At 49.3% G+C, this 12,842-nt stretch overlaps 1 protein-coding gene across 2 annotated transcripts; it reads left to right on the top strand.

Moving 5' to 3' along the window:
• The first annotated feature begins 1,433 nt into the window (after positions 1 to 1,433).
• Positions 1,434 to 2,576, top strand: LOC142435761 (large ribosomal subunit protein uL3-like). 2 transcript variants are annotated; one of them, XM_075539910.1, is made up of 2 exons: positions 1,434 to 1,820; positions 1,968 to 2,576. In XM_075539910.1, the coding sequence occupies exons 1-2, from the start codon at positions 1,434 to 1,436 to the stop codon at positions 2,574 to 2,576; spliced, it is 996 nt and encodes a 331-aa protein (XP_075396025.1). The 2 variants fall into 2 exon arrangements, with proteins under 2 accessions (XP_075396025.1, XP_075396024.1); XM_075539909.1 differs by having other exon boundaries at positions 1,434 to 2,576.
• Positions 2,577 to 12,842: the final 10,266 nt, after the last annotated feature.

Genomic DNA, 12,842 nt, shown 5'->3' with positions numbered 1-12,842 from the left:
TAGACAGGGCCCCAGGGGTGGGTGAGGGGCACCCTCCACATGAGAACCCACCCATGGACCCTGCACAGCCACTTCCTAGATCTGAAGACTGATGGGCCTGGGCCCTGTCATCTTGGGTGAAAGAAAAATTATTGTGCTGTCCCTGAGCTTGGTCAGCATTTCACTCCTTGGCACAGCCCGAGGGGTAGACGGGGTCACCGCTTGGGACCAAGGCAGTATAAACATCAGGGCACTCATGTCCCCAACATCACACAGGACGGCGACTGGATCCAGGTGTGGGGCCAGCAGCTGGAATAGCCTGTCCCTCTTGGGGACGACAAAGAGAAGCTGATGCGGTTTCACAAACACCTGGCCTATGAGACAGAGATCCCATGGAAGGGAGGCAGGAAGGGAATTGACAGGAAGAGCTGGGACCCCTGCTAGGTACTGGTTTACCATCCAGCAGCCTTGTCCCCAACACCCGCAGTGTCACTGTGCAGACACTAATCAGACTCTGTAACCTGCCCGAGGCCAAGGCCAAGACCAGCCAGGAAGAAAGGATTGAAGAGAACCCTGGGCAGAAGGGCAGAGGCCAAGCCTGTAATGTGCCCGTCCTCCACAGGGTGCCCTTGCTAGAGTCCTGGACCTTGGGAAGGCTCTGGAGAGCATGGAGAGGCTGCTGCACAGACACGAGGCCTTGGAGCAGGAGATGGGCCTCCTCCAAGTTCAGGGGCAGGTATGCCACTGGGTCTAGCATCGGGGCCAGGCCAGGGGACCTCTTCTGTGGGACGCTGCAGAGGAAGAGATGAGCCAGTATACTCCCATGCCAGGGGTCTCTTGAGCACAACCTGATCCCCTACCTCAGCCTCCGGACATCCCCCATATCCCGGAGCAGAAGGCAGCCCTCCTCTGCCAGAGAAGCCTGGGGTCAGCCCGCAGCCTCGGCCACAGCTGCCAACAGTTTATGGACAGCTGGCAACAGCTCCAGAGCAGAGCCCAGAAGTGGTATGGACACCCTTTGGGTCCATTTCTTCACTCCTGCCCCCCTTCAGCAATCAAGTCCCATGCATCTCCTTGACTCCTTGTTTTAGGGTACAAAAGAGACCTCAGGACAAACAATGTAAAGAAAACATCGATCAAGTCTTAAAAGAGACCACGACCACACAATGACCAAGACACATCATACGTGAAACAAATCCAGGGAGACTCATATGTGTGTAAGAAAGAGGTCTACTGGCGATATCTAAAACAGATGGAAATAGAGTTACCATATGACCCAGCAACCCCCCCCCCCACTCTTACTGGGCAAGAAACAAACCAAGATCAGACATCTGTGCTCCAAAGTTCATTGGCACAGTTCACAATTGCAAGGAATTGGAAACAACCCAAATTTCCATCACCTGACAATTGGATTAAAAAGCTGGGGTACCTCTACCAGCGGAGTCAACGATGTAATGTCAGACCGGAAGTTCTTGGCGCACCAGCATGGGGCTCTGGGCTTCCTGCCTCGATATCGCAGCAGCCGGCAAGGCGGGAAGGTGAAGAGCTTCCCCAAGGATGACGCCTCCAAGCCGGTCCACCTGACGGCCTTCCTGGGCTACAAGGCCGGCATGACCCACATTGTGCGCGAGGTCGACAGGCCAGGCTCCAAGGTGAACAAGAAGGAAGTGGTGGAGGCCGTGACCATCATGGAGACCCCTCCCATGGTGGTGGTGGGCATCATGGGCTATGTGGAGACACCTCGAGGCCTCCGGACCTTCAAGACGGTCTTTGCGGAACAAATCAGTGACGATGAGTGCAAGCGGCAGTTCTACAAGAACTGGCACAAGTCGAAGAAGAAGGCTTTCACCAAGTACTGCAAGAAGTGGCAGGATGACAAGGGTAAGAAGCAGCTCGAGAAAAACTTTAGCAGCATGAAGAAGTCCTGCCCGGTCATGCGCGCCATCGCCCACACCCAGACGCGCCTGCACCTCCTGTGCCAGGAGAAGGCGCACCTGACGGAGATGCAGGTGAACGGGGGCTCCGTGGCTGAGAAGCTAGACTGGGCCCGAGAGAAGCTGGTGCCAGTTTACCAGGTGTTCGGGCAGGATGAAATGATCGACATCACGGGGGTGACCAAGGGCAAAGGCTACAAAGGGGTCACCAGTCGTTGGCACACCAAGAAGCAGCCCCGAAAGACCCACCGAGGGTTGCGCAAGGTGGCTTGTATCGGGGTCTGGCATCCCGCCCGTGTGGCCTTCTCGATGGCCCACGCTGTGCAGAAAGGCTATCACCACTGCACAGAGATCAACAAGATCTATAAGATTTGCCAGGGCTACCTCGTCAAGGACGGCAAGCTTATAAAGAACAATGCCTCCATGGACTACGATCTCTCTGTCAAGAGCAACAACCCCCTGGGTGACTTTGTCCACTACGGGGAAGTGATCAATGACTTTGTCATGCTGAAGTGCGGCATGGTGGGCACCAAGAAGCGGGTGCTGACTCTGCACAAGTCCCTGCTGGTGCGGACCAAGCGCCGTGCCCTGGAGAAGATCGTCCTCGAGTTCATCGACACCACTTCCAAGTTGGGCCATGGCCGTATCCAGACCGTGGAATAGAAAAAAGCTTTCATGGGACCACTCAAGAAAGACCGGATTGCCAAGGAGGAAGGCGCATAACAGATGGTACAGCTGGTGGGATCAGAATAAAGACTTCTTTTTCAGTGGGGGAAAAAAACCTGTGGTACTTACATACAATGGAGTACTACGCATCACTAAAAAGTAGTGATGAAAGTTTGAAGCACATCACTGCATGGGAAGAACTGGAGGAAAGCATGCTAAGCGAAGTAAACCAAGCACAAAAGGACAAGTACACATTGGGTCCACGGAGGTAAGCTTTAAAAAAAATGCAAAAGGGACATAGGGGAAAAGCTACTGTATGAACATTACTGGGTTCCTGGGGTGAGGACCAGGTAATATGGCAGGGACCAGACCAAATTCAGGGATACACATGGTAGACAGATAAAAAGAAGCGAGGAAAGGAAAAGTAATAAAAATAATAAATAAATGGGTAGCGGGGTCACAGGGCACTAACCCGCCCAAGGGTGCCACCGTGAACCCGTATATCTCCGATCAGCCTGCCTCTGTGCCTTTGCCTGTGCTCACCCTTTCTCTACTTGGCTCGGTCCTACACCTGTTCTTTTGTGTCTGGCTTATGTCATTACCAGCAGGCCTGCTGGCGTAGTGGTTACGAATTGGACTGTGATCTGCAAGACCGGCAGTTCAAGTCCACCAGCTGCGCCTTGTGAGAAAGATGAAGCTTTCTATGTCTGTAAAAGAGTTACCATCCCCGGAACCCGTGGGGGCAATTCCACTCTGCCTTTTAGGGTTACCATGAGTCAGAGTTGACTGGATGGCAGTGAGTTGGGAATTTTATTTATTTCATTCCTAGCATGTCTTTTCAAGGTTCATTTGTGACCTGACATTTATCCCCCTATTTTAATGAAAGGACACCACTCTGTTCTAGAACTCGAACTCACTGACTTGGTCCATCCATCTGTCCACGGACTCAAAGGCGGCTTCCACCTTTGGCTGTCGTAACTATAATGCAGTGATGTCCATAATTTAAAAGAAAACGTTTTGACATGATGTTTTTAGGGGACACAGTGAGACCAGAGCATTTGTCCCTGCTGGTGAAGGGACTGGAGGTCAATCCTTTTTTTTCCCTTCTTTTTTAAGTGTCTCTATTCCTATCTACAAAAGATGGGCGCCACTCAGGACTGTATATGGTTTCTCTCCTTGAAACAAAAATAATCCATTGCTGTGTCCATTACATAGAGGGGGGAACAAAGCTTACAAGCTAGTGCCCAGAACAAACACCCACAAGGCTGGTGGCTGGAGGAGGTCTGTGTGCCCACTGTGGCTACAGGAGAGACAGAGGGGCCTGCAGGGGGCCCACTGGGCCTCAGAGACCTTCCAGGCGAGGCTACAGGAACTGCAGCAGCTCTGGGTAGAGCTGAGGGACAACTGTAGGAGGAAAGAGACCACGATCCAGGAGGCCTGCAAGGTGGGACTGTGCACGCCCTGTGCCAGGTTGGATGGGACCCCAGGTTGTCCAGTGCCCACTGCTCACCCCATGTCCTTCCCTAGGCCCTGAATACGGGGGAGCATCTGGGAGATGGAGTGCTGGCTGCATCCTGTTGAGGGGGAGCTGCGAGTCCCTGGCAGTGGATAGGACCGTCCTGGGGTGTATGAGCTCCAACTGGGGGCAAACAAGACTCGTTTCAAACACCAGCTCTGTCTCTTCTAAGGGCCCGTGTACAACTGCGACAACACAACATTGGGTCCTGCTGGGTCCACATTAGCATCTGGGAGGAAAGCTATTTATTACAGGGAATCCTATCTTTGTCCCTTGGTGTTAATTGCAGACTCACTGGGTGACGGATTGTATCTGACACGCACCACGTTTGCCGCAGCAAACACCAACACTTTGTCAAACTCCGTTTGGTATTGCTCCATCCCTCCATTATTCTCCCTAATGACAAAAATAATTAACACATTCATATAAAAGCACAGGATGAGGATAGCTTTAATTTATGCATCTAGTTCAGGGTCATCCCTCTTATCAATATATGACAATCTAATGAGGCTTAACTAAAAAGTAGCAGTGAAGCAATTTAGGAAACTGAGGGGTTGTCACGAGTCCTGGTTGTGACAGCATGTTTTGTGCACCATGGAAGATAACAGATTTGTCTTCTGTGGTATCTCATATCCATCATCCCCAAACTACCTGCTCTTAGGGGTAGAGAGAGCGAGCTTGTCTTTGAAAAAAGTGCCTGGGTTTGGTAGCTGCTCACAGGATGGCAGGTGTAATGTATTATGAGAACTTAACAAGGCTCTGAGAAGATGGCTATTGGAAGGTCTGGCTGGAGGGCAAGGTCATGGCCCTGAAGGATTCAGGATCCAGAAGTCAAGTCAGAACTGGATGCCAGAGACTTTCTCAATCCAGCCCTCTTTGCCCCTTCCCTAAGGCCAATATATTTCTAAGGGTTATGGATTCTACTTCAGAATCTTTCTCAAACCCAGGGCCCTCTTCACCATTATTGTCTAGACCTGGTCACCACTTGCCTTATAAATAAAAATATGGGTTTATTGCAAGTCTGGGTCTGTTAGGTTTCTAGGGTGGGAAATGTCTCGGTCCTTGGCTACACACTGGAAAGAAATTCACAACAAAGCCTGGTTGGTAATCCGAGTGGGTTTATATACATGAGAGAAGAAGGTTCCGGCGTTACACTAAACTGAACACGGGCACCCTCGTGACACTGCACACCCAGCCCTGCTGAGTGGAAGGCAGAGAAGCTGCTGAAGGGAAGGGGCGGTGGTCTCCAGATTCCAGCCTTTTAAGGGCTTTCAGCTGGGAGGCGTCAATTAAGCTCTCCTGGCTTGGGCTTAGCCCGCATTGGCTTCCAACCTCCCGTAGGGGGCCCCCTAAGCATGGAGAGGAACAACCCCTTGTCTTGCTACCTAACCGGTCTACATTCCTGCATGGCTACATTGAGATGGAACTAGCCCCTTTAGACAGCCTGTGTGGTTCACCAGGAGACTTGGGCCCCAGTGTTCCCCGTGACCACCTAAAACTTAAACTACTGTTGGAGTTTATATTACCTGTGTGGGTCTGTGGGCATGGGACGTTTCCATGCCAGAGACCTGAAGTTACACAAATAGGCATCCAGAACAGAACTCATACAGGCTCTAATAAGATGCTCAGATGCTTCTCGCTAGGATGAGAATTTAACGAAGTGTGTGAGCAGTTCAGATCTTGTAAAGGAGAACAGGTCAGTAGGGTATCCAGAGAAGAGGGCATAGGTCAGGGGAAAGGGAGGGTGCCCACAGACATCTGTGCTCTGTGTTTGGCCACAAGACAAGAAACCGGGTCTCCTTGCCAAAGAAAGAAGAACAGCAAGTCCCTCAGAACTACGACATTTTTAAACATGACCTATACAACATTCGGCTCTGGGAGGCACCTTGGAAAACCATAAAAGCCCTAAAAGAGGGGCAAGGAGGAAGCCCAAGTCTTTGATTTTCCCTGCTGTGCTTTCAGTGTTGAAATGTCTGTGCACGGAGCCTTCGAAATTTCAGAATCAGAGAGTGGATTCACAAGCCAAGCTCCTGCTTTAATCTTCAATGCATTTTGGCCCAGCTTCTCCTTGGTGAGACATGTAACAGAAATTCTGGACTTAGGAGCCACTTGGTCCTTGGACACTAGGAGATTTCAGTGGAATCTGAAACGGGGCTCTAACCACCAGCTGGACTGGCCTAGGAAGCCCAAGTATTCAGTCTCCCAAACACCAACCTCCCGTTGCTCTTCATCTGCCTCCACCTTGTTCAGCTTTAGTGTTGTCCGTGGAAGCGTTTGGCACCCATCTGATGCTTCGGAACCCAGAAAGGAGGAAAGGTAAAACTGGGATTCAAATGAAACAGACATAAGCAGGACCATAGCCAAGATGTGCACAGGGCTCCTCGCAGCATTTGTCACCTTCATTTCCCTCTTCAGACTCAGACATGGCAAGGTTCAGAAATAAGCTTTACCAGAAAGAACAGCTGTGAACCCAGCCTGCTTCCAAGTGAGAAAAAGACCTTTACACATGAGTTCCTGAGGTCAGCCCAGCCCTGTGCGTCCCCACCCCTCCCAGAGTCCCCGGCTCTCTGGCGAAGCATTAAAGCAAGTGGAAGCAGAGATTTGCTCAGAATAAAAAATCATTTTTCACAATAGCACGGCACGTTCTGGATGGCAATCATGGCTGCACAAACCATATCCGTCCTCCAGCCATAATGTTGGCGCCTCAGTGACCACGCACATACATTGTGTGGGAGACTCAGAGCCGATTCCATTTGTGGTCAATTGTTTCCTCCCTCTCCATACTTTGCACTTAGGATACATGCTCTCTGGAGGTGGTTGAGGCTTGTCTTGTCACCAATAATCATCTCCTACACCTTCCTTTACAGACACTAATTTGATGTGTTCACTCAAAGAAATGCCTATAATATGAGGTTTCAGAGGAGAGCTCCTAGAGCTCCCCCAGACAAGGAGGCCGAGTGTCACCGTCATTATCCTGAGCTGGGAGGGGGCACTAGTGTTCCGGAAGCTGGGGATCCGTCACTGCCTGCCCACCGCACAGACAGAGCAGGTGCTGGTTATAATTGCTTCTAGACGTCCTGCCATGCTGAGTTGAAAGTCAAACCCATAAACGCTGCCCGACTACAATAAAACTGGAGTACACAGACATTTCTGCATCATTGCTGGGTGAAAATATACTGAGTGGAGTTGGATGAGATGGCAGCAAGTGCCTAAGGAGGGGATGCTGTGGGGACACCAACAAGATGACTGTCAGTCGCCGTTTCCTCTTCTCATCTGCTTTCCCCCCCCCCTATCTTTCAGGACCAAAAGACATGAAAAATATGTAAGGAAACAAATTTGTTCATCTTTAGAGGAGTATCCCAACCCACCCCGATCCACCTCTGGCCTCCTTTGAGCAAGTCAGTAGAACTTTTTTTTTTTAACCTGGCTTCTACTATGGCAATTTCCGGAGTTGCTATGTGGCTGTGTTTAAAAGTCGCCTTTGGGATCCAGAGCACAATCCTAGTCACAAAGGCATTCTCCCAGTCCCAAATAGCAATGCGACCTCATTTCAGGAGGTTGTTCTTGTTTCTGTAGACCCAGAAAGTAGTTCAAGCTGTTGATCTTGACCGTGGTTTTCGAGTCAGCCTCTCATGGGCACCTCATGGGAAGCGGAGCAAACTATGCCAGTCTGTGCTATCACCAGGGCTGGGAGGGAAAGCCAACCGTGGTGGGCCATAAGTCGATGTGTGGATGGAGATAATCAGGTCTTTCGTCCTTATTCTATTTCAGTCTGGAAACATCGCTGAAGCCTGCTCAGTGTCATAGCAACACACAAACTTTCACTGGCAGTCTGGGGCACATTGGCTGCAAATCAAACCCGGGTCTCCCCAGTGAAAGACGATGAGAGATCTACCACTGAAGCACCGTGGCCCTCACCTCAAACCAGGGCAGTCATTTCCCACAAATCTACCAGAGTTCAAACCAGACCACAATGCAGGATGACTGAGATTGCCACCAGAATCTGATACTGATGCAGAAAAAAACCTAACTACCATTTTATTGACTCCCACTCATACCGGCCCAATAGGACAAAGAACTGCCCCTTTGGGGTTTTGAGACTTTAAATCCTTACAGTAGCGGTTCTCAACCTGTGGGTTGCGACCCCTCTGGGGATCAAATAACCCTTTCACAGGGGTCAACCAATTCATAACAATAGCAAAATTACAGTTATGAAGTAGCAATGAAAATAATTTTATGGTTTCAGGGTTCCACAACATGAAATGTATTAAAGGTTGGGGGCATTATGAAGGTTGAGAACCACTGCCTTACAAAAATAGACAACCTCATATTTCTCCCACGGACGGGCTAGTCAGTTCAAACCCCCGACCTTGCGATTAGCAGCTTAATGCACAGTCCACTACACCACCTGGGCTCCTAATGCTATAATAAGAGGTATTATTGTTAGATCTCTCCTGGGAGAGATATACCTCAGGCCTTGGCTTCGCGCGAGAAAGAATTCACTTCGAAGCCTGGATTGTGATCCAAGTGAGTTTTTTGAGAGAAGAAGTTTGAGGTTTACACAGGCCCCTCAGGGCCCCTCACGGGGCACAGCCTACCTAGAAGCTGCTGGAGAGAAAGTCACTCAGTGGGCTCCGGGATCCTGCCTTTTTTCTTTTTTTAAAAAATCGTTTTATTAGGGCTCATACAACTCTTATCACAATCCATATATACATCAATTGTGTAAAGCACATTTGTACATTCATTGCCCTCGTTATTCTCAAAACATTTGCTCTCCACTTAAGCCCCTGGCATCAAGTCCTCATTTTTCCCCTCCCTCCCCGCTCCCCCATCCATCAAGAAACCTTGATAATTTGTGAGTGGTGATACTGAGAGAGTTGTGGGAGGGTGGATTAGAAAGAGGGAACTGATTACAAGTATCTACATGTGACCTCCTCCCTGGGGGACGGACAACAGAAAAGTTGGCGAAGGGAGACATCGGAGCTGGCAAGATCCTGCCTTTTCAATTCCTCCATAGGGAGGCATGGTTGATGGTCATGGTCAACCTCAATTGCTGGATTGAATTCACCTGGCCCAGATGGGCCAATCCAGGTGTAATGCCCACCTAGGTGTACCACCCCTTCCTAGCCGGAAGTTTGAACCTGAGCATATGTAATGGATGACCCAGTCCCTATGCTAAACCACCTAATAGTATTTGCAAGATGCCAAGCACCGTTCTAAGCTTTTTGTGTATAATAATTCAATTATTCCACTTAACAAGCCAATGTGTGGACTCTATTCTGGCCTCATTTTCCAGATGAAAAATCAGTGGCACAGGATGATAAAGTCATGAGCCTAGGACCACACAGTGAGGAAGTGGGAAGGAGAGATTTGGACCCAGGTTGCAGAGCCCATGCCTTGGGTGCCTACAGCTGCCATGTAGGACACAGAAAAGCATGGAGCAGACTCGGCATAAGACATTAGGGAGTTGGGAAGACTGTAGCATGAATGTATGTGCTATGACTTCATGAGAGTAGCTGCTACTCAGATCCAGAAGAGAACACAAGCCTTTTGCAAAAATTATGTTTGCCAAGAGAGGGTGGAAAACTGCATCTTTTGCGAAATCCCCCCAACCTGCACATGTGCATAGCTATTTCAGAAGGTTCCAAACAATGTGTGCTGTGCGGCAAACCAAACTGAGCTCAGGTGGAGCTGGTCTGTGGGTTATGTTAGCCAGAAAGTGAGCAGTTTGAACTCACCAGCCACCACTCCAAGGGAGAAAGAGGAGGTTTTCTGCTCCCATGGACTTACAGTCTTCGAAGTGGCAGGGAGCATTTCCATGCGTCCTATGATTAGGATCTCAGAGGGTGAGGGTGGTGTTGGTTGAGACCTGTCTTCAGGGCATTTCCCAGAAGGGCTTCCTGCAGTGGCTCTGCCTTCAGGAATGTCTGATGACCTTGAGGGCAGCAAAGTCCTAAACATACTCGGGCAGTGGTTCTCAACCTTCCTAATACAGCTCCTCTTGTTGTGGTGATGCCCCCCTCCCCCAACCATTAAATGATTTTCTTGCTACTTCATCACTGTAATTTTGCTACAGTTATGAATTGGGTGAGCCCTGTGAAAGGGTCATATGACTCCCAAAGGGGTCGCAACCCACAGGTTGAGAACCACTGCACTAAGGGTTCCCCTCCCAGGCAGCCGTACCAGTGTCTGGTGTGCATAGTTCTGTGAGGTGAGAGAAATGGACTTAGTGTCTGCTTCTGGTGACAGTTGATGTGGGTGGGCTTTCTCCCTATGTCAAATCCCTCTCGAGCCATTTGTCACCACAACAGAGGGAGCCATGCACAAAAAAGCAAGAAGAGGATGCAGCACAGCAGGACAACAAGCAGAACAATAATTGAATAAGCACAATTCACTTCAATCATGAATCGGGTGCCCTTGAGATGTGAGGAAGACCCCAGTCTAGTGACATTAGATCAGGTTTAGGGATTGAGTGAAGGGACCCCTCTTGGCTCCCCTCAGCCCCTATTTTGCTTTCCCATTGACCCTGACCCTTGCATCGTGATTGGTCCTTATTCCAGCATGATGGTTGGTTTCATAACCACGGCATATGGGAATGTGTTAGTCGATAGGTTATACAGGCACAGCCTCTGGAATGGGTAAGTGAGGAGGCCATTTGGGCTCGCTCATGCAGACCTCTAGTTGTCCTTGACATGACTGGTAGAATGGATCATGTGAAGTGATTTGAGATCGGCGTTGAGATCTGATAGGTCATGCAGACTTCTAGTTGATCCTGGCAGTACCCTATTTTAAGGAAACAGAATGCTTGGCGTTTAAGTCGTATTTGAGCTTAAATTTTGAGCAATAGGCTGTGGCTCACAGTGAGAGTCTATGTGGAGACCCTAAATCCATTTTGAGGGGCCACAGATTCAGCCGCCATTGAGTTCTTTCCTACTGCTGACTGGCAGTGGAAAGCTTGTCCCTCAGGCAGTGTGCTTGCGTCCACTCCCCAGGCCAGACTCAACGATATACGGTAGTGTGCACATCCCAATGAAGGTCCCGCTCATGCTCTCACAGGCCCTCCTGAAACTCCATGAATTGATCTGTCTTCAGTCACAATTTTGTGACAAAGTTGTTTGTTTTCTATGTCTTATTTAAGTTTTCAGGAGCCCAGGTGGTAATGCTGGATAGTGTTGGACTATTAAGAGCAAGGTCGCTGGTTCAAAGCCACTAGTCATTCCACAGGAAAAAGATGAGGTTATTGCTTCCTGTAAAGGTAGCAACTTCAGGATCCCTACACAGAGTCACTATGAGTCAGAGTCAGCAGGACAGAATGGGTGTCATTTTATTTAAGTAACTGTGGCTTTTGGTCCTTCTACACCATTGTGGCCTCATGTGGATGCTCTCCTTCATCCAGAACAGCAGTTTGTGCCTTTTTCTTGTGTAAAACTTAGCAAAGGAGTTCCTAATGAAATATAGTTGAATTGGGGGTCTTTTCCCCCTAAAAACAAAGTAAGTACATAAATAGAAACGAGACTATGGTACTAATAACCAGTTGGAGAGTTGAGAGAGCTGAACTCTCAATCCTGATAGAAACCCATTGTGACTGAGCACCTGCTCAAGGTCATCCACAGCCTATGAGGTTGAGCCTATGTTTTGGGGAGTAATTGTGTACATAAAGTTAACAATTTATCTTTCTAAAAATTCTGTCTAAAACTTACTTTAAATAATAAGTTTTCCCCTGGGCTAGGTAAAGTTCATGGAGTTTAACCCCCTAGTATCCACCCCCTCTCAGCATTCATCATGTTAGGCCAGAGGAGGCAAATCACACCCACTACCCAGGGAGCACTGCTTCCAAAAGCTCATTGCCTGTGCTGGTGGTAGATGGGAGGTACCCGGACCAGAAATGCTGACAGAGTGGAACCAGAGAGCTCAGGCCACAGCTTCCCGAGGGAGCAGCTGTGATGGTTCACTTCTGGATGAATATGTTAAGCAAAGGCCAAGGGCATGACTTGGGCAGCACAAAAAGCAGATGTGCAGAGGTTGTTCACTGCATTCCAGAAGTTCACACACTCTCCGGAGGCTCCTTGGCCCAATGGCAGGAAGTCATTGGTGGCTTCCACCTTCAATCCCAAAAGGTCACTGACGTCCAGTGGATTCCAACCACAGTGACCCTATATGGAGTGTTCAAGACTGTAAATCTTCATGGGAGCCAGCAGTCTCATTGTCCCCCTTGGGACAGGGAGCTAGCAGCCCGTTTTGCCACCAGGGCTCCTTCCTCTCTAATTCTGGATCCAGTCCCTCCGAATATCCTGCCCTGCCCTTGTCTAGGCTTCTTAAATGTGTTCCACACAGCTTATGTTAGTCTGGGTGCATTCGAGAAACAAATCCACAGAAACACATATGTATAAGAGAGTTGTATGTAAAGGGTGAGTGCACATCAAGAAAACATGCTCATATGTGCTTATGCAACCGCTTTGTCTTCAGCGATCATGTCGGGGTAGGCTGGTGTGCTTTTTCCATGTGGGCTTTGTTGTTTCTTATCTAGATGGCCCCCTGTTTATCTTCCAGCCTTTAAGACCCCAGGCGCTATATCCTTTGATAGCCGGGCACCATGGTGCCTAACTAATACACCACCAGGTTTCATTAGCATGTGACTTATCTCCTGTCATTCACACTAGATGCTCAAAGTAGCAGGAGACCAGGTTTCTCCTTTGTGGCCACAACAGGTACTGACAGAACCAAGAACAGAGACACAGTTATATATC

Source organism: Tenrec ecaudatus (genome assembly GCF_050624435.1).
Source record: "Tenrec ecaudatus isolate mTenEca1 chromosome 1 unlocalized genomic scaffold, mTenEca1.hap1 SUPER_1_unloc_13, whole genome shotgun sequence".
Classification (NCBI taxonomy): Eukaryota; Metazoa; Chordata; class Mammalia; order Afrosoricida; family Tenrecidae; genus Tenrec; species Tenrec ecaudatus.
This window is presented reverse-complemented; position numbering and strand designations above follow the sequence as displayed.

What these genes read in the sequence shown, in the direction of transcription:
- LOC142435761 (XM_075539909.1), top strand. Translation starts at nt 1,434, where the DNA reads ATGTCAGACCGGAAGTTCTTGGCGCACCAGCATGGGGCTCTGGGCTTC.